A 21,769-nucleotide genomic window follows, 5' to 3' on the forward strand; every position below is an offset into this window, starting at 1 on the left:
CATAAATCATCCCACTCCACATCCCCTTCACTCTTTTGCTCTATGCTCCAAGGCTGAAATACAAGTGTCAGRTACAGATAACCCTACTTGCTTGAGACTAAATCCAGGCTCATACTGTGCCCAGCCATGAAGCAGACATCTGCACAAAGGTTAGMCCACTCTCTGCTGCTGGCCTCCTGCAGGGTGGAGCAACAATTGCCAACCTTTGTAAAGTGGGATGAGGAGCTGGCTGGAAYGGAAGTGCAAACAGAAAAGCCCACAGGAATACTGAGCCAAAGCCACAGTTCTGTCTTTGGAGTGGAAGGTTATGCTGACRTACAGCCAAGCAAGCAAATCACAGTAGCATCTTCAAAACTTGGGGAGAAGTCTTCCAAGACTGAACTGACAGTGAGGTCTCTGCAGGACCACACTGCCCACACCAGCTCTCTACCAATGGAGCTGGACTTCAGCCTGTGCACGGGGACAAAGGTTTTAGATATGAGTCAGGAGATGGCACTCATGAACACACAATGTCAGGGCTACTCTACTTTTGCAAACACATAGCTTTGAGAAGCAACCCAGATATCAGGCCTCAGGATCCTCTGCCATTCACAGTGCTGCAAAGCTGTGGGGAGGGCCAGAAGCAAGGGCTGCCTCCTTTCAAGGATATCCTGCAACCCTCCCAAGAAAATCTCTGCTTGGCCTCAAATGCCTAATATGCAGTCAATTCTGATCTGAATTTCCAACGATGGCTAAGAGAAAGCTTGCTAATGCAGGAAAGTCAGCAGTTACTTTGTCCATATTACGGCCAGTGCAACAGATTTCCCTGCCGGATAGAGAGCAGCACTCAGGAGCAAAAGAAGACTGAAGAAAAGCTTCTCAGCAGGCTCCAGAAAAACAGAGTAGTCATCAGCATCTGGCCTCAACACTGTATCCTGAGCCTCTTCAAAACTCTGATCCTGCTAGCAAAACTATACATGAATATACAGTCTACCTACTTAGGAAAAACACTCTCGGTAGCCAAGGACTCAAAAATTTGAGCACATGGACTAAGCGTACTTTGTCCACACTAATCCAAGGGTAATAATATTTCCATTTTTAACTTTAAGATTTTTTTGAGATCAGTTCATAATTTACTGTCATCACTGCAAACAGACACTGTGAGACAGAGACTYTCCCCATCACAAAGGATATAACCCACAGCAGATCATACAACACAGGGGCTCTGTCTAGCTAYGGTCAGGCAAGGTGGGAGTTTTATTTCTTGGTGAAAGGTTAGACAGACTTCTGAGGTCCTGGAACATAGAGTCTTCTTGCCTGGCACAATTAAAATTACTCAGGCGTTAAGCTCAAAGGCAGTCTTAGTATTGACATGGACAACAAACCCCTTCACACACACATGCCCCTCAGGCCTGCCGCTGGCCCTCTCATCAGCCTCCCAGGGCAGCGCGAACATGACAGATGCCAACTTGCGTTTGTCTATCTCCAACCCTTCCATGGCTGGGAATACAACRCCGCTTGGGGCCGTTGCCCTTTTCTGCCAGACCACTGGTTTCATCAGAAGGAATTTGCAGTATACTGGCTATCAAAGGGACTAGGAGGGCCAGATGACGAGGGTTCACTGAGGAAGAGACCTTTCCCCAGAGAAAAGGGCAGCTCTGCACACCCAGAGACAGGCTTGCAACATGCTCTGCTTGTCAGGGCAAGACATTATTTACAAGCTCATCTGGCTCACGGACAGACACAGCACTGAGCAAGCTGCACATACCATTCAAATTAGAGTGCAGTAGCAGACAGACTATAAGCTGTAGACACCCAGAAAACAGTCAAAAATGCAATGGTATCATTAAAAAACAGAAAGAACCAGTAAGTCCTTCGTGCCTGGATGCCTCAGCTCTGTGCCGCAGAAGGCTATAAATAATTCCAGGCTGTGAAGCCTCGTGCCGTACAGAACAACTGAGAATGAGTCACACGTTGAAATCTGTTCTGCTCTTTTGATGCCACTCTGCCAACGGTGTGCAGAGACACACAGGCCTGGAACAAGCACCTGCATGTCTTTTATGCGAGGCCCAGGACAAAAAGAAGGCAGCCCTTTTGCTTCCCAAAGCAGGAAAAGGAGACCACGCAGCTCCTTCCTTTTTCTCTTTTGTACGTATGTCCGTGGATGCTACAGACTCCTTCAGTTTTGACAGCACCGCATGAGTCTTCTCAGAGCAACTTCTTCAAAAGCAAGTTGTCATCACTTCTGTCATTTTCTTCCCAGTCTTCAAATCAGCAAGCTGCCCTTCAGCTAYTTGTGAATTAGGAGGCAGCTCCCCCTCCGCACGCTGCCTGCAGCATTTGCTCAGCAGCAGCCACATGGCCCCTACCTGGGGAGGGCTGGCAGCACAGCTGACTAACTCAGCAAGCACGTCTGCTGAGAAGTCACAGTCACAGCAAGCTGACGAGGCTCTCAGTGGGCACCGGCCTCCATCCTCTTACCTGGAAGTCACAGCTCCTGGTGTTGGTACAGAACAGCAGTTTTATCTCTCTTGGCATCATTTAAACTGTAAGCATTTAGCCTGTGTAATAGCCAGAGAGGAGTGAAATCTCCACCCCTGAAGATGGCCAAAACTCAATTGGATGAGCCCCTGAACTACCCGATATGCCCTTGAAAGTGGCCCTGCTTAGCAAGGGACTGGACCAGACACCTCCAAAGGTCACTTGCAACTCCAGTTATTCTGTGACTATAAATCACAGTAGCCTTTAGCAGCTGCCTGATAGTTCCCGCACCACAGAAATTCCCTGGGAGCTGCAGTTCCAAGGCTGAGCCACAGGAAGAAGATGCAGTTTTCCATTTTCAGAAAGCTTTGGGGTTTTCCCTTTAAGGAATATTACTCAGTCTAGGACCCTGCTTCCAAAATGTATTCCCATCTCAAATCCCTGGAAGTAACAACACTGAGCAGACCATCTCCCTGAGCAGACGCCCCACAGCAGTGGACGCTGGCTGTGCTTGTCCAGTCTCCTCTGGTTGCAGTAGCAATGCTTCCCCTTGCAGCTATGCTGGGCTTCTAGTAGAGACTGCAAGGCTGCCTAGCTATCAATTAAGGAGAAAACATGGCAGCAAACAGCAAACCACAAGTAACACTGGCAAGTAGCTTTCTCAGCAATTGCTAGTGGTCTCTCCTAAGGCCCTTCAAGCCATATTTTTTGCAGGGGACAGCAGGCCTCCCTTCCCTAATGCTGCTTCTCTTCAAAAATCAGGAAATGACAGTCAGCATTTCTGTGCTCTGCAAAAAGGAATACAGGTTGCTTGTGTCAGAGGACTCACCGCATAGTGGCCACCCAAATGCTTTGCAGGGGGAGCTATAAAACCAGTCACATCAGGTCTGAACACAGAAAGAGGTCCACGAGAATCAGACACACCAAAACAAACTCACAGCAGAGGCTGGCAGCAAATACAAGGCAGTCCTTCTGCAAGCCCACACAAAGCTCTTCATCTCCCATTCGGCACTTTCTCCTGTTCCCAACAGCAGTGCCAGGTTCTGGGAAGGCCCCTGTTCTCAGGGGATCATCATAGCACAGGAGCAAGGGAAAGGAAGAGGTGCCAGAAATCTGGTCTAGGAGCACATGGGCACCACGACAAGGCCAGGTTCTGCCCAGCATTCGTGCATCTCCCAGCGATTCATCAAGACAGCAACAAGCAAAAGGGCTAAGAGCAGTTAGAAAGGTTCGGGCCAAGGGAGTCTACATCAGCTTCACTACACAGCAGAGAGCCAGGCCCAAGACTGCAGCTCTGCAGCACTCTGCACTGCAATCTACCTGCTCAGCCAGCACCCTGCATGTTGCCATAGACACTAACCCAGCAGTTCCGAGCGGCGAGAGCCAGCACATGCTAAGTATCATGAGAAATTGGTGGGTGTGCAGAGAGCAAGTACAGCCTCTTCCAGGAGGGCTATGATGCCTCTTCTGTCTTTCTTCTCAGCAGAAATATAATACACGAAACAGAGAGGTTATTAGGCAAGCACAGGTGCCTCCAGCAATCACTGCATCCTGCTAAATGAGAGGGAAGGCAGAGGATGGCCAGTGGGTGCACAGAGATCAGTCTGAGCCAAGAGAACCACCAGCCCTGACATTGGCAGATGGGACATGGGATACTCATGCCAGAGCTCTGCCTGGGGCACAGGCACCCCTCCTTCTACCCTCCAGCAGAATGCCCTTTCCAGGCAGCCAGGGATACTGAACTCTAAGACAAGACATCCTGCCCTGGGAGTCAATGGGGAGAAGGAACTCTAAATACCTCCATCATTAATTCAATGTAGGAATTTCATCTCATAAAGCTAGACAGGCAGTCCTGGCATCCAGGCCCAGAGGACTTTCCCAGGAGCTGTTCACACAGGAGCTGCCACCTCATAAGATGAGCAGCTATTGTGGCTGCAGAGACAGACCTGCTACCAAAGCTAATTTATTTTCAGAGCAGGAAAAATTCTACTGTTAAGAAAAATCACAGAGCATCCCAAAGCGGGCGATTCCACTGATATGGGTGAATGGAGCCTCATCTCACACATGCAAGAGAGAACACACAGAGTAAGACAGTGAACTACCTCCACCATTCACCCAGTGCTGTGACCAGTTGCCACAGCTTCCACATCCAGGCCCTCTCGAGAACAGTACCTGAAAGACCAGCGTGTCTGGCAGGAGCCCTTGCAGAACAGGCCATCGTGATGCTGCCTGCTGCTCTGTTATACACAACACCATGCCAACAGAAGGGTCTATAGACAGATTCAAAAGCAAAAGCATCTGGGAAAACCACTGATGTGCAAGCCAACTGTCAGCCTGGAAGGGGACTTGCTCTTMTTCCACAGAGGTCATTGATCTTTCCAAAACCTGCATCCACTGCTCAGAGAGCTGCCAGTGAGACAGAGGCAGAGGCAGATGGAGGGCACCAGGCACTTTGCCAAAGTACACTCTCAAGGTCTGGGAGAGTGGGTAAACACTTGACAATGACAGGGCTGCTGGTGTGCAGAAACCACAGCCTGCGCCTGATTAATGCTGTCCCTTTATTTCCTTGCAGCTCCCTCATCTGGCTCCAGCTCCATCCTACCTGCAGCTCAGGCCCCAAAAGGGCTGCGAAGTTTTGTTCTGGCCCATTCAGCACGTAGCACAAACGGCCTGGTTCCATGCCCAGGCTCCCCGGGCTACAACAGGAACAYGCTCATTCAATTGCCTGAAGTGTGTGCCCTGCTCTCCCTGCTCCTGCCTGCCAGCCAGGTTTCCCCACCTTTGCAAAGGCTCTCCCTGGCAGAACTGGGCAGTTTAGGTTGCTCAAGAACCTGCTTTACCTAGAGAACTAACTATGTTGAAGGCTAGCACTTATTTTCCAGTTTATACAGACGACTGAAACTTCAGAGAAGGGCCAAAACAATAGAAACAATCTGATGTTTTYGCCTTGGTTACAAAGTCTCCTCTGACGACCATGACCTCTCTTAAAAGAATAAATTCTGTTTTCATCTGTCAGAGAAGCGATGGGGAGCGAATGTGCTGGGCTGTTAGCACAGCTCTGTAGGTTGTTCCAGCCCCTCAGAAACCTCCAAGGCAGAGCACCTGCTTAGAAGGGCTTGGGACACAGCTGTCAAGTAGGCTTGCCAGCTACTTTGCATGTTACTGTACTGCAGTCTCAGTTYGGCTGCTCCCAGGAAGCCGGTATGTCCTCCTCTCTCAAGACTACCTGCCCAGTGAACTCTGCATAAGGTGGGAATGCAGGGATGTGGCCTCAAACTCATGATGTATTCCCAGCAGAGGAGCTCAAGGCACCTGAAACAAGGCTGTTCTCTGTTGTCCCTAAAGTTCCTTTCAGATACGAATACTCCTACTGTCCTCAAGACCTCTGCTCAGTCCTTGCTGAAAGTCTACTTAGGTACCAGAAAGGTTATTTAAAAAAATGCTTTGCCAAGATTTTGATGGGTTAATTCCAAAACACTTCCACATTTTCAAAATTGTCACTAATCAGTAGGGTGAAAAAAAGTAAAAAAAGAGAGGTTAGGAAGACGTCTGTCACAGATGCCAGAAAATAGGCCCTAAACCAGCACAGTAGCTGAGCAATCCTCCAGAAACCTGGTTTTAAATGCTGTAACAACTGTCAGTCTTTCTTTTCTTGCATTCACCCAACTTGAAGACTCTTTTCCATAAATTCCTATTCCATAATAGCAAAGAAATATTTAGACTTAAATTTTCTGTTGAACTAATTCTCAAGTGGATTAAAAAAAGACTGTTTCTAGTATTGCTAAAGTGATTGTATACACTGCCAACATCCTTCCCTCTTCCGGCCTGTCTCAATCTATTTTATAATCTATTTTATATTTTAATCCTTTTAATGAGCAAAAGCCTTCACAATTCGTTTTGCTGCCAGAACAACTTCTACCCTGAGAGTAACTACCACCTCATCTGAGCACCAAGCCTTATGAATTAAGCGTGTGTTCACAGGAAATGCCTATATCACAACAGTGCCACCAGGCAGCAACAGCCCAACATGAAGAGTGTGCTCAAGCCTCCAAGGCTGTGAAGCTAATTTCAACATCCTGCTGCCAGAGACTCACCACAGAAGGAGATGATGTGGCTGCTGTCCTCATGCACAAACTTCCTTGTCACAGCTTCCTCCATGATCTGCTTCACCTGTTGAACAGAGGCCTAGTTAGAGAAGACATACAATATAAACCAGAGACTGGAGCAACCCGCAGCAGAGTGGACACACGATGCTCTGCTCAGGAGGCAACAGCAGTGCCTGCCCACACATGGAAGGAGCACAGGGCTGGGCACGCAGCGAGCCGTCAGCACAGCAGTGTTCGTCTCCATAAGGAAACCTCCCCTCCGGTCTGACTTCTCTAATAGCCACTAACAGTGTGAGGTCCCTTGGAGAATCACTGGACCTTTGCTTGCCAAGCATCACCAGCTATTTCAAAACGTCAGGTAATAAGAAAGGGAGAAGCAAATGCTTTGGTTTTTTTTGAGAAATTTCAGACTAGGAAAACAGAGCRGAGAATTAACTGCAAGAATCAAGCATCATTTAGATAAAAGGCACCTTAATCAGGGTCACTAAATCTTATTTAATCCTTTTACAGTTATTTTATTCTCTTTCATTTTATGAGGATTTGACAGATTTCATGTCATACAGCCATMCCAAATGACCCGGACCTATCTGTCAATGCTCAAGTCAGTGAATCACCACCACTTGGTCACCAAATGTGACCAGGAGTGTTATTTGCATAGCAATGCAATCAGCACTGCCCTCTGAGCAACTGAGTTTATATTGCTCATGACACGTTTTTGGCACTTATTTCTGCTCCCTTAATCAAAAGGAAACTGTTGTATCAGCAGCACAATAAGAGGAAGAAAATAAATAGGAATCCACATAAACTAAGCACACTATTTTTGTAGACATGAGATGGAACATCAGAATGGAAAGCCAGACCTGCTAGGCAACCAAGCTGCAGAGGAGAGACGTTAGCCTCCAAGGAGCGCACTGAGCTCCCTAGCTACTCTACAACAGTAGGTCTGAAGTGCCTAAGCAGCCAYGGACTAGCAGAGCAACAAATCCAAGAACCCCTGGCACCAATGCTTTTGCACTAGTACCTGTGCAGTCCCATCCCTGACAACTTTCGCTCTGCCCAGTCCTCCTCTATCAACCCAGAGCATTCATTTGGTAGGAGCACACAACACGGGACTCCTCCGACCTGTTTCTGGGATGCAGCAGGGTCACCCCGCACAGAGGCGCTAACGAACCCTTTAAGTTGGCACTGTGCTATACATCATCTCAGAGCCAGCAGTGCAATGGGAGTCTACACACTGCTCCGAAACCAGTTCCCTGGCTCAGCCTCGGCAGCTCAAACGAAGCTGCRAGGAAGCCCCAGCCGCTTGACTGGTTATGCTGCAGAGCTCACACTCACAGCTCCACTACAGAGTTACTTCCATGGTGGCTGTGGCTTCAGATGTACTTTTCCTTGGCACTTTGAAGCTAGAAAACTGGACTAGACAGAGCTTTGTTCCAACCCTATACAGCAAAGGCAGATTACAACATTGTGTCGCTMAAGGAGGGGATTTTAGGTGCCTTAGCTTCCTTTTTCTGATGATCAGCCTYCAATCCAGGTTGCCAGCATAGCATCCCGTTGTGCTGACTGACTCCTGTTGCAAGCACGTTGCCCTCGCCCTGTATATCTCACTGCTCATGGGAGTTACCTTGTTGATGAAGGACTACTGCAGGATTATGYAAATCTCAATTATTTTCTACAGGAAGGACATTGAGGGAACATCAAAATAGATGCTGCTGCTAAATAACAACAATTCTAGGCATCTCAAGCATCTTTATATTCTCACCAGAGATGCCTTTTCCCAGTGCTCACAGATTGAGGGAATACTGCTCAGGGTGCTCAAACTTTCAGGCTGGGATTCCATGTGTTGGCCATGTGGGGGAATACTGTCCTGCAGTCAGGGCCAAAGTATAGCCATGGGTCTCCAAAGCAACTCAGAGCAGCCACAGCTCTAAAAGGAACACCTCCTCCACTTGCCCCCACACACCTGTAAGGTCAAAATTTACACACAAGAGACRTGGAATTTAATGCTCAAAGAGGATTGAGACTTGCTCAGAAAATGCTGGACAAGTAGGTATTATTAACAAAGCATGCAGCCCTACAGCGATCACCTGCTGCTGAATATGGCCTYCACCTTTGCTAGCTCCAGTGGCCACCATCCTCCAGCCAGACTGCTTCCTCCACACCACGCACACCACAGCCTCGCTGGCTAAGTCCTGCCASGTCCCAGTAGCAGATCAAACAATCTGCCATCCCTGTCTGTCCTCACCACCACCCCACATCCTTGCAAACACAGCAGCCTYTCCACGCAGAGCCCAGCTGGCCTCTTCCTGAGCTGCTGCGCTTCTCACAGGCAGCCTGTCTCACACTCTCACCCTCCCTAATCCTGCTGAAATCAGCAAAAGTTCAGCTGCATGTTTGGTCCTTAAATGTTTGCGCTCCAAAATGTTTTTCCTTTTAAATGCTGAACTGCCAGCGTGCCCAGATTTCATCTTTCAGTGCCTCTAGAACATCCTGCTTTTCATATTTTGGCTTCAGAAAATGCAGGGGAAAGAATTCACAGTACATAAGAGAGGCTCTGCTTATCAAGGTGTTCTCTGTAAAGGGACAGGGAAGACAAAAAACAGGAGGTCAAGACTTGGCTAAGTAAAGCCTGCCTGTATGAGAGATCTTTAACAGCATAATTTGGGAAATTAAACTCCTTTGGAAGCTATAACCAAGGTCAATTATTCACAGCTGACAGCTCAGTAAAGGAAACCCTTTTCCAAGTATGGATTAAGAAAAAGTCACACCTAAATCCAAATGAGTCCATCTGCATGTCAAAGCAAACAGGTCAGCTCCCTGCCRCTCTAGTCCAATGTGCACAGTGACTAATAGAGGCTATTCTTGAACCCAGGAGGGAGTAGGATTTGTGCAATGATTCCACCTGCATCCCCAGTTGCTGAGATGAGTTGATATGAGTCAGGAGCTTGCAGMAGGGAATGTAACCGAGATGTGGAGGGTAGATGTTCTAGCCCATTTCAGCTTGAGAGGGATGAGAACTCCGTCTGTGTGTGCAGGAGGGCCCARGATGACCAAGGCTGGGATGCTGGGACAGTGACACCACAGCACAAATGACCCTGCTAGGCCCCAGGACACAGGGAGTCAGTTAAATCACTCATGCCCGCACACACTGAAGGCCTGATTTCCTGCATTGCTGGACTCCGTAGTGGGGACACCATGACCAAGACTGGACGTGGCTCAGAACGTTGGGAAATTCACCTGGATTTATAGTACATAACAGTTTCTGCATCTTCGGTGTCATGATTCTGCACTCCAGGAGCAGTGACTCACTGTGAGCTGCAAGGAGAATGCTCAAGCTGCAAGGAGGTATGCAGGGCTCAACTGCCAAATGCATGCACAGAGTCCTCCTCTACCTTAAATGTTTTATTGCCACAAATGAGCAAAAACTGGAACTATCTATATTCTCAGGTCGTCATCTGGCAAGGCAAGGCCAGGTGAGGCTAGCAAGCCCCTTAATTCATTATGCCTAAAGCGCAGTGTTACCCATCATACTAGCAGCTGTGCACTGAGCACCACAGAAGCGAGGCAGGCCTTCACTCGAGCTTCAAGGCTTCAGTACTGTTTTATTTGAAATCTCAATAAAGCAGAGAACACTGTGAAATGGAAATGGGGACAGCACAAGTCACACCAACAGGAAAAGAGTCCCTCTTTAATTTGCTGCATTGTATCTAGACACATCTTTTGACCTTTGCTGCATTACAGAACTAGACATGGGAAGAAAARTACCTGACAGCATCTCATCCACCAGGAATCAGTGCCCAAGTACTTACTCCAATAAATTTTCTTCCTTTTTCTCAGTCTGATATGGAAAGTTTCTAACAACGAAATTTCATTCCCTTCTTTTGAGACACTAAACAATCCAAGAATATCACTGAATACTCCCTCCGATACTGTTTTATCCTAGTTTTACCACACTCCACTACTTCTCAGTCCCACCTCAGCCCAGTATGAGACACACACACACCAACATAATCCCAGGGGGCCATCAGGGTTTCTTCAAAATTAGAGTCTCCCAGCAGGCCAAAGTGCCTTCGTCCTAGACTACCACCTGCCCTCACCTTGTCTGCCCGTGCTTCATTTGTCYGAGGGCTATGGGCGTTTCTCTCTCACATACTGAACTAATCTGTTAGAAAATAATTAACCCACAGAGATATAAAATGTGCCTTCTTGACAATACTGGTCTGTTCTCAGCCCCAGGGGCTTGTTCCTGCCTCAGTACTSCTCCCAGTACATCAAGGGAGGCAGCCGATCATGGGGCCATGCTGTTAACCATGTAAGATATTTTCTAAAATTTCTCCAACAAAAAGAAAAAAAAAGATTTTTCATTTCCAAGCAGTTCTCTGGATCCGGAATTTTTTCAGCAATGTTGTGACCAGGAACCATCACAGGGAGCTACAGTTTCTCCACGAATCACCCAAATGTGTAAATCAACAACCCATATTTTAAACAGATATATTTGGGAATGAACGCASAGAGTCTGTTACCATCTTCTTACTAAAACTAGGACCATATCCAAATTGAAGCAGTATATTCAARCACTTATCAGCCACCTTCCATCCAAGCGTCTACACCAACCTAGGGAGCAGCTACCACCTTGCTGTTCTGATGTAACGCCTGGAATCACACCTACCGCRTGCCCGAGCTCTCTGCGATGGAACCATCTGTTTGTTCAGTGCCTGTAGAACAACCAGCACAACAGGAATCCGCTCTGACCGGGCGTCTTGATGCCAACACAGGACAAATAACCTGCATTCACGAGGCACAAGGAAATCTTCCAAGAGGTGCAGTTTAGTGGAAAATTACTCATTGAAAGAAAAAAAACAGCACTGTATTGACTGAGGTTATCAAGCTAAACAACATAAATCAAAGATATTTAAAGAAACAGAAGTGGAAAGGACACTGTAACAGGGGCACCCACYTGACAAATGAGGAGCTCGAATAAAATGAGAGCAGCTATACAACAAGCAGAAAGTTCACTAGGGCCTGGACAGATACATACAGTTTCATATCAAAATGCAACGGTTATACAGAAAAAGTCTTCAAACAAAATCTTACATCTGTGCAAGACCCAGTCATAAATAACAAGGTTGGCACTTAAATGACAGCTGAGTGGGACAACGCTCCATCCCAGACAACCCCAAAACTCTCTACACGTTTAAGCTGCACAAATTARAGCTTTTCTCCTTCGCTGAACAGCTGCCGTCTTCGAGAGGAAGCTAATGTTCAGACACAGAGTAGCAGARCTATTGCAATTTAACGCAGGAGTGCATCTGCCTGCTGAAAATGGAGGGGAACTGGGAGGGAGACTGCAGTCATGGCACAAAGAATTACTTGGGGAATCTGGCTTAGTACATGAAGCCCTGCAAGGTTTGGGCTGACTACACTGGGTCATCTGAAAGAGGATACATCTGCTAGGGTATGAAGAGCTGAGCAGCGTGGAGCAATGCCCTCCCACCAAGCCCACAACACAGCACTGCTGTCTGCAGATGCCCTACGGCTCCCACCCAGCTATCAGCCCCTCCACAGCCAGCTGCGATCACAAACTCTGCAGCTGCAAGCACCAGCCAGGACACTCCCCAAGCCCCTTCTAAAAGGGAAGCGCATTTGTGATACCGCAGGATGGAGAATGCCAGCTAACTCACATTTAGCACAAAGCACAGAGAAGATATAAGCGACCTCGCAAAATGCTGCATTCCACCATTTTAATGCAATCTCTCACACTGTAGCAAGAGGAATCACAAAAGGCTTCCTCAAATGAAGCTGCCCACTCTTTAGATAAACTCAGTCTAAGGAAAATGAGATGTTTACTCTTTTATTAGAAAGGAAATTAGAACAGTGACTAATAATTCTAGCTGTAGGTAAACTCAAGAGGGAATATTATAAACTATTTGACAATAATGCAACACTCTCCCTTCCTTAGCTATAAACACAGAGCTGACTGTGCATCGAGAGCAGCCATGCACATGCACGTCCCACAACATGGCATCCACACCAACTCAACAGCCTCAATTCCAGCTCCAAAACGGTAATGGAAGATAGGCTTGTCTGGACATTACTTTCTGAATCACTGACTCACACGAAGAAGCAAGCTAGTCCTTCCATGCCACACAGACAAAAMTGAATTTTAAGGAAATTATTTTTTCCTTCATCATCCTATCTCCAGTACAGCTTTTATCTTTTATATAGGACCACAGACAAAACTATGTAATAATTTATATTAAATACAGCAATGGCTGCTCAAGGGACTCAAAGAGAAACAGATGGTTGGTTTACTTTGACCTGCGTATGCAAGATCTCTTTGCAAGTCCCCTTAGGAGAGAGGAACTAACAGTCCCAACAAATCTCACGTTCTTAGGCCTCCCATCCCTCACTTTTCCTAGAATGAACAGTTATCTGCAAAACAGCTGTAAAGATCTTATCTTTATTTCTCACTTAATGCACACAGCAGTTGGAGACACACTGCTCCTGCCATGTACACGCACTCACTTCCTAGCCTTTTAACCTGCTCTACAACGAATGTTTACAGGATTGAGGCCTCAAGATGCACAAGCATGGGAACTGTCTCACCAAACTTCTAAAGAACGTATTTTACTTGATCTGCAATCCAAACATAGTCAGAAGAGCTCYTGGATTAGGGCATTCATCAGGGACATGGAAAATCCTGGCTTGTCCGGTTCAGACCAGGGATTTGAGCCTGCACTCTCACATCTGTGATGAGGCCCCTGACCCCAGAGGTCTCAGTCTCTCCTTTGGTTCACACAATCCCCCTTGGCCTGGCTGGTTCCACTACAGCTGAAACATTGCCATTATTTTTTGTTTTTGACAAACTGCCCCCCTACCCCCCCCAAAAAAGAGGGAGAGAGAGAGAACAAATCTTACCTACCTAGTAACTCCCAGACCCCAGTAAAGGATGCAAACTTAAGAGTTCTCTGCTAAAAAATTCCCAGGGATACGCTTCACCTCAAAGTCCAAACTTCCCTGTTCCCATAACACAGTTTCATGACTGTACCTAGTCCCAGCTGTCATTTACACTGGTGGAGCAAGCCAAATATTACAGCAGTTGCAGTAACAGCCAAGGTGCAGAGATCAGGAGCAAACCAATAACTCTGGGTTTAATTAGTTTAAGGCAATATTTACCCATAACTCTTTTCACCTGGCTGGATTTTTCCATCCAATTTGCTATACAATCTGTCTTCTAGATTATTAAGTGATGATGTTTACATTCACAATTTCTTTTGCCATCCCTCTTGCAAAGCCTTTTGCTAGTTATCAAGGCATTGGTATTGAAGTACAATATCTCCCATATGTTTGGTCACACTCATAACTCTGTGGAATTGTTTATAGTAAGCCAGATACAAACACATGTCACATTTACATATCAAACTCCATGTAAGACTTCCTGCATTCATATTAGAGAAAGTTTTCTCCTTTCACAGTATTCACCTGATCCTTAGCTTTGATAGTATGCATGTTTGCTACCATATTAACACAAGAATCTTACATCTACGATTCAGTTAGTGAATACAAGACTGTTAGCCAAAGCAAATGTCATTTCCTTTTCTTTCTGAAGCAAAGGAGAGGACTTTGTTCTTTTCAGTAACATACAGAGCTTGAAATCTATATCCATAAACTATCCCACTGACAGTATAGGCCTGAAAGTWAGTTTACTTTTGCACGTTTGCTTTTCAAATTCTTTTRTGAGTTGGTATTTACTCATTCTCATTGCAGTCTTTAAGTGCTGCTTTGATTATATGTTTGGAGGCTACCTCAAGCACTGAAAAAATTCTATCTTACCTGCTAATTTTGGTACAATAGCTCATATGGGTACTTCTTAATGGAATCTGTGCACTTAATTGCTTCTCCRAATCAAGGCCTCTTTCCAAGAATAAACCCCTTTTAAGCTCTATAGGAAATAGTTGTCCACAAACAGTGTAAGATTTGTCCATAAAGTGCTATAGTATTATCACTTCTCAGATACTACAAAATGCTAAAGGATCTTTTAGCGAAACAGATGCAAGATTAAGACAATCATAGGCATGTTCATTAGCAAGGACAAATACAATTCACTTGCACTGCAGCTCAACCAGTCAGGGCTTTGCCAACAGGTCATCCAGCTATCACTTCCCAGAAGAAATAAGAGACTGATTTTTGTCTCTGGCTCCTAAGTTGGCTTGCAGAAAGGGGGTTCAGCGTACAAGAGAAAGCAAGTGGAGAATTTCTGTTCAGTTTTAGGATACAAAGACATTATTCAAAATCCTAAGCCCTCTACTTCTGTGGACACCTCAGTGGACAGCCCAGAAGTCCCCAGGGAGCAAAGAGTGCTAGGGACAGTGGATGGAAAAAAAAAAARAGCTATATTCAGTAGCACCACCCGTGCTGCAGCTAAAAGCTGCTTTTTCAGCTAAAGTAAAATTTCTCAGTCCAAAAATCTCTCACAAACTGTATTTGTCTTCTCATTTGAAAATGAAATGTCTGCCTATTGCCTGTCTAGCTGCTTTAGAAGGCAAAGTTTCAACATTCTCTTTTACCAGTTTTCTTTATAAAATTCATGTTATCAAATCTTGAGTATTACAAGGTGCAGTTTCTTGTCTTTCCAGCAACAAACACCCTAATTATCCCAAAAGCAGGTGCCAGGTAGATCTTTTTGGCACTAGGGCAAGTTGCAGTCAGTTCCTGACACTTACTTGCCTGAGAATTTACTGTCTGACCATTAAATAATGCTGAGGAGTTTTGCTCCTATCAGTTAAAACACTGCAAGTTTCCGAGTACACGCACTATTTATAACCAGAGACTTCAAGGATTCTCTCCAGCCATTTTCCTGGGCTAACGGAGAACTGGTCACAATCAGCTTAGCTGTAGACACAGAGCTCACTCAGCAGATCTTCCTCCACTGTGGGCTTTCGAATTTGTAACTGGTACATGCAGCCCAGCAAGCAGGAGAAAGTAACCATCAATCCAGGCTGGAGACAGCAAGGAAAATTCTGCCAGTGAGGCTGGGACAGGCCTCAACTGTAYGCAAAGCCTAGTGCTTGGGCTACGTCCTCAGCTGGCAGATTGCCATTCAGGTCAGCCAAGTCACTGGCCCGGAAAGCTCAAGAGTCAGCAAGCCAACTATTCCCATCACTTACCACTGCMAGAAGTGTTACGTTGCAATGTGTCCTGTCTAGCTAATGTGCCAGACTTGCACACACACACACCTCTGACCTCTCTCTCCTCTGTCCCTAACCTCCTTTAAAAGATAAACACTGACCAACAGCCACAAGTTTTGTTCTCAGTTCGAGCAGTTTAATTACAGGGTATTACAAGTGAAAAGGAGGCACTACTCCAGATTTACAAGAGTGGATTGTAACCCACCTGCTTTTAATCGTGTTTAAATAAATCCTTTCTATAATCCACCTCCAATCTCAGCTCAGAGCACGGCTGCTAGGCAAGTGGTTTCTCCCACGGGAACAGGAGCATCCTAGTAAACAATCAGCACCATTCTATTTGTTCTACTGCAACACACTTACTTGCCTATTAGTTGCACTGGATATGGTGGCTAAGGCTAACAGTCACTAGTAAAGCACATGCAGTTTTTGTTTTCAAGTTCTTTAGCCTTTACGTTTTAGGTCTTCCAAGTATCTTCACAATTTCAAAGGACAGATCTCTTCAAAATAAAAGTCAAAAATAAGAATATTAAGTTTACATGTAATCTCTTGATTCTTGTAGCTGGATGTCTACAAAAAACACATTTCAAGTAAATTCAAGGAGACACCCTCTGTCTAGGCATGCACTTTTCTGTATCACCCCTGTGCACTGTTAGGCACAATCCGTTCAAAGGTTCCATGTAAATTTTTTTCTAAAGCAATTTTCAGAAACAGAAGTAGAGCTAAAAACTCCAGCTAGGAGTCACCAATGGCAAAATTAGAACAGAAACCCCCAGGCACCGGAGCCAGCAGTGCACTGCGGGTGCCTGATCATCAGAGAGATGGATCCTACTTTTCTAGTCTCTCCTGATTTCCCTGGACAAGGGGTTGGGACACCTTCTCTCCYGCCCCAGCGCCCAGATTCGCTGCTTTGCACAGTTCTCCCCAGCAGTGATTCTGATCTATAGACTTCAGCAGAGTCACCATCCAGCGACCGTGGCGCTGAACGCTGCAGCCCTTGCTGTTCCGGGTATAAACAGACAGCCCTCTCGCACCGCAGGCAGCGCAGCACGAGGACAGCTCCARAGCCACCAGACCCTTTACGTATAGTCGCATTTAATGCTGTCTGGCAGCTCCATATTCTTGCTGCCACAGAAATATTGATTGTAATCCTACTGACTGAGACCTTTGGGTTTTCTAGAAGTCTTGTTTAATTATTTATCAACACTTACTAAATAAAATATAACACATCCTAGAGCTGGGGTATCATCACATGATACACATGGGATTTTCACGCCCGCCAATAAAGCTTACACAGGAAGCATATGTACTCAAAGTTAGGAGTGCAGGCGAGTTTTATAGAGGGTGTGTAGGGGGAGATGTTGCTGTGTATAAAATCTATTGATTTAAGGATTCTGAATATTTGGATAATTGGATAGAAAAGAAATCAAAAAGACAGTTAAGTTGAAGAGTCAGTAATACAACATTGTTCTTTGGGGAGAAGAAAATAGGAATTATTCTGGTGATTTGTATTTGCAGACAGTATTTTGCACCAGTCTGCCTCCAACCAACCCCCCTTTATAAGGCATCAATTTTTTGCCCAAACTCCATACACAGAGCATTAATTTAAGATTACTGCATATGTTGCAGCAGGTTCTATTCCTGTTTTGCTTGTCAAATGCAAATTTCCATGTCCATCTGTTGGCACTGCTAGTACAGCTATCTGTAGGATGTTCAAGGGAGACACAAGCAATACTTCAGTAAAAACTTCAGTCATGTCTCCGTTTTTCAATGCCCCATGTGAAAGCTTTATCCTGTCTGTTCTGTTCTGCACCCATCAAACCATAAAGCGTCTGTCTTCTGAGGTGCTAAATGTTGCGCTGACAAGTATTTTGGATTCAATTAACAAACACGGCAAAGACTGACATTATTTGCACTGAAATCGGGTGCAACTTCCAGGCCCATCTTGCTTTGAAGCAATGAATCTGTGAAAAGGTTGGCATTTCTATGGCAACAGTCACGACGCCACAAAGACAAGACGATGATATTTGGCAGCCTAGAAGGGAGGCTAGGTAGGGAAGAAGGAGTCTTCTCTGGAATGCAGATCTCATCTCCCTAAACATTAAGAAATAGGATAAAAAGAAAGAAAGAAAGAAGCATTAAATCTGTCCTGGGTATGAAAGATCTTGCCAGGGTTGTCTGGAGTATGAGAGCACCTCTGCACATCCATGTTTTTATCTTCAAAAAGAGAGAAAATGGTTCCCAGAGATTAGAAAGACTTCTTTCAGGAAAGATCAATGCAGACTGTCCAGAAATTCTGTATTAAAGCCTTCTGTTTACTTTTGATATAGGAATATTTTTAAAAAGCTGACTTAGGTGCTTGAGAGTCATCAGAAGGTCCCTCTGCAAACAGTAACTTCCATTACAAACCTACAGGATATCAGTCTCATCTTCATTTTGTCTGAACACTTCTGACAGCTACATAAAAGCCTTTTTTTTAATTTAGCCTTGAAAACATTTACAGCTATCAACATTCATTTTTCAGGAGCTCTGAATAATGTTAAATTAATTTACAATTTTCTACCAACCCAGCTGAGCTCGCTGGCATGGGCACCCACAAGCTGCTATTTCAGAACTAGACATACACACATGCTCCAAAAACACAGACTCAAGTTGCAAAAACATCACTATCACGAGGCATTTGGGTTTTATTTAACTACAAACTAGACTATATGGCTGGGTAGCAGGGGCACTTCACTTGAAGGGTAGAAGTAAAAGAGACTGGTTGTTGTCGCTATGCTCTATGATAGCTTCACAATTAGTGAAGAGCTATATAGTGACACCCCTTATTAAAAAAGAACCAGTAAATCTGATTCAGATAGATGAACATGGGAAATCAGTAAGGGAGCAGGCTCTGCTCAATCAACAACCGTTTAAAGAAGACTTCTAAGAACAGGCAGTAAAATGTTAAATACAGAAAAAAAAAATAATTATAAAAAAAAAAAAAAAAAAAAAAAAAAAAAAACTTAAAGCTATTACCTGAGTGGCAAGTTAAATAAAAACTAAGTTTTAGCAGAGAAATAAACAAGACAACTATTACTTCCAGATTTCATTTCATTATTTAATGCACTACAACTTTCCATACAGCTAATATTCCAGACACAGTGTAGTACAGCCTACATTTTAAGGGTAATATCAGGTTTTCCACCCATTCTTGTATGCAATGCTATTACCTAGCAGTAGTCAAAAATGTATCACAAACTTCTTCTCTATTAACAACGAAGCTTGCAAAAAGAAAAAGCAAAAGAATATGGATTGCAGGAAAAAATATTTTTAGTTGAAAATCCAACACCCTTTTAAATTTGGACATTTCAGGGTTTTTGCTTTTTAAGTAAGCCTCATTTATTTTGATTAAAAAAAAAAAAAAAACAGACCAGGCTTACTTATGCTTCTTTTCCACAACAATATAAAAAAGGATTCCTTAGAAAGTCATACAACTGCTTCTTCCACTACAGTCTGCTAACAAATAGTCAATTCTGCAACTTTCAGGATTAGTTTGATTTATTTTAACCATATGGACCAAACAAAAAGATGACGACAGTGACAGTACAACTCATTTCAGCCTTTGTATCTACTACAGAGCAAGACTTCTTAAAAATAAAAATGCATTAACCATGGCAACAACTGAAGACTGAAGTCTATTTTCTATTTGCTTGCTGTGATGCCCTGGGTAGTTGCCTTAGTGAGATCCGACACACACACTTATTGTTTATTTACCTTTTCTAATCAGATCTTGTCTACACAAGGTTTTACTCCTTCAGCTATTGCAACAGGACTACAGACACAGCATGGCTTCTCCAGTACGACCCACAGCTGTCCCCAGATTCAGTGCAGCTCACCTACACTTGAGGATCCCACTAGATCACATAAAACCATGGCTAAACCCCCAGAGTAAAAAAAACCTCACAAACAAACCAGCAATGTTCTAAAAAAGCAAGAATACATAGTCTGGTGAAAGGGGAAAATCCATGGTTAGGAAGAAGAGGAAAAGAGGAGGGAGATTTCTGATGTTTGGCTCTTTCTGTTACTCCCTGCATGAGCTCCTGACTTAACCTTAAGTCAGCCTAGAAGAGGAAGAAACAAAGCAAAAACACAACTAAAATGGGCCCAATGAGCAGAGAACAATGGGCAAGAGAATTGGCAGCCAACTCYCCAGTTCAGGGATGTTGCTAAATAATTAACTACATAAATGGTGGGGCCAYGTTTCCTCAACTATTTTTATTAATTCCAATAGAGCAAAAAACAGATGGAAAAGAATGCAGAGAACAAGTTTGAAACGGAATTCAACCAGCTGTGTGACCCTGTAAAAACAGTCTCAGCTTGCTGAACCAAGGCCTCTCTGTTAGATCTCACTAGTTTCAGCAGGCACCGAGTTGGAAGAAATCTGAACGAAAGTGGAAGCACCTGGTACCTGCATCGGCAAAGAACCAACACCCCCACAGGAAGTTTCCTGAGGCAGAGCTCAAACTGATGAGTCCAGCAGAAGGTCATAATGTTAATGTAAAATCTCTGTTCTGCATCAGCACTGCACAGTTGMTAAAGGGCTGCTGAAGAAACAGATACGAGATTGTCAAACACTGATGTCATGAGCCTACAGTGGGTTGGCTGGCATTTCACTAGCTCTGAAAGTCTTTTCACATACCCCTCCTCTCTCCTTCAATGCACACTTCATTTTTACTTGGSTCTTCCAATAAACTGAACAATATGGTTATTTTACARAAAGCCAGAGAACTTYCCCATATTATCAGAAGGGCAKGTCATAACCCTGAGCTCTTTTCCTYRGGCACAAGGTGCACTTTCTTCCTGCATACAGATGCCTGTCCAAGGCAAATGTCTACCCAGACAAGAACGAGGCACTGCCTGCAAAACCCAGTCYTTGGAAAAGAGCAAAGGGTACCTGCCTGAGAGAGAAGCCAACTACTGAATGCCAGCCCAAAAGATGTTCATGTACGATGACAACCTGCAGAAGCCAGGGCACRGTTTCCAGCAGAAGCTCACATTCACTGCCCAAGCTGCTTAACTGGTGCATTGAGCACTGGGCAGTCTTCACCTCTGATCCTGCARCAGCCATTGATGCACAATCTGCTGTTTTGTCTCTCTCCATTCAGGAGGAGTCRCAGACAGACCATCATAATGAGATGTCAGCTTTCTCTACAATGCTAAAATAAATGTCATACCCTTTTTCTGGTTTAATATCTGTTGTCAAGGCAACAAGTAGCATTCCTCACCACCACACCCAGAACAGAATTAAAGGTGCAGAAGTGATCTGAATAAACAGCCAAACACACTATTCCATCGTATTCCCAAAACCTACCAGCCACAGGTCTTGTTCATCCTACTCAGTGCAGTGTCTCCAGCAGGGATGCTCCACTTTCCTGAGTCCATAAGCTGTATATCAAGATGATCACAAGACCAGAAATAAAAAGACACATATCATACATCCCAAAAGTCCAGGAGAGATGACCTGCAGGGACAGACCATATGCAGATGACAACAGCTCCCCACAAATCCATTCCTCCATCACAAAGCAGAGCTGGAGCCCAGGTTCTTCAGCAATGGCTCCCATGAACATCAGCAGTCATGGATGGCTAGCTCAGGTTGCCCTGCTGGCCCACACAGCCCATCAAGCTGGCCACATGGCTTACTTTATCACATAAGCAACATACAAACTACTTGGAAGATCAGTGGGGTCCAGAGCCCCTCAACTCCATGCCTAGATCTACCCTGAGCCTACTGCATTAATGCTACAWGTGTTATGAACAACCTCTGTCCAGCAAATGCACAGATAGAATGAGCTTGAGGCAGTTCAGTACAGCTACAAACTAATAAAAGATGTGGACAGATGCCCGAGAAGAGAAACCAGAGGAACAAGAAGACTTAAAATGACATCCTGTAGCATCAGACACACAACACAGAAATGCACATTTGCACATTCTCCATTTTCTTAGCTTGTTCTTGCAAACAGCCCAGAAGCACTGT

The 21,769-nt window shown here is 44.9% G+C and overlaps 1 protein-coding gene across 6 annotated transcripts in view; it reads right to left on the bottom strand.

Moving 5' to 3' along the window:
• Positions 1 to 6,626, bottom strand: part of SGSM1 (small G protein signaling modulator 1) — a 42,944-nt gene extending 36,318 nt beyond the window's left edge. For all 6 annotated transcript variants that reach the window (XR_014896518.1, XR_014896519.1, XM_085310303.1 and 3 more), the window contains exon 1: positions 6,555 to 6,626. Coding sequence is in view for 4 of the 6 variants with exons in the window: in XM_085310303.1 (XP_085166429.1) it covers positions 6,555 to 6,618 (64 nt within the window). In the remaining 2 variants the exon portion in view is untranslated. The remainder of the gene's footprint in view (positions 1 to 6,554) is intronic.
• Positions 6,627 to 21,769: the final 15,143 nt, after the last annotated feature.

The sequence above is a fragment of the Rhea americana genome, unplaced genomic scaffold (genome assembly GCF_003343005.1).
Source record: "Rhea americana isolate MKP2758 unplaced genomic scaffold, rheAme1 scaffold_315, whole genome shotgun sequence".
Taxonomy (NCBI): Eukaryota; Metazoa; Chordata; class Aves; order Rheiformes; family Rheidae; genus Rhea; species Rhea americana.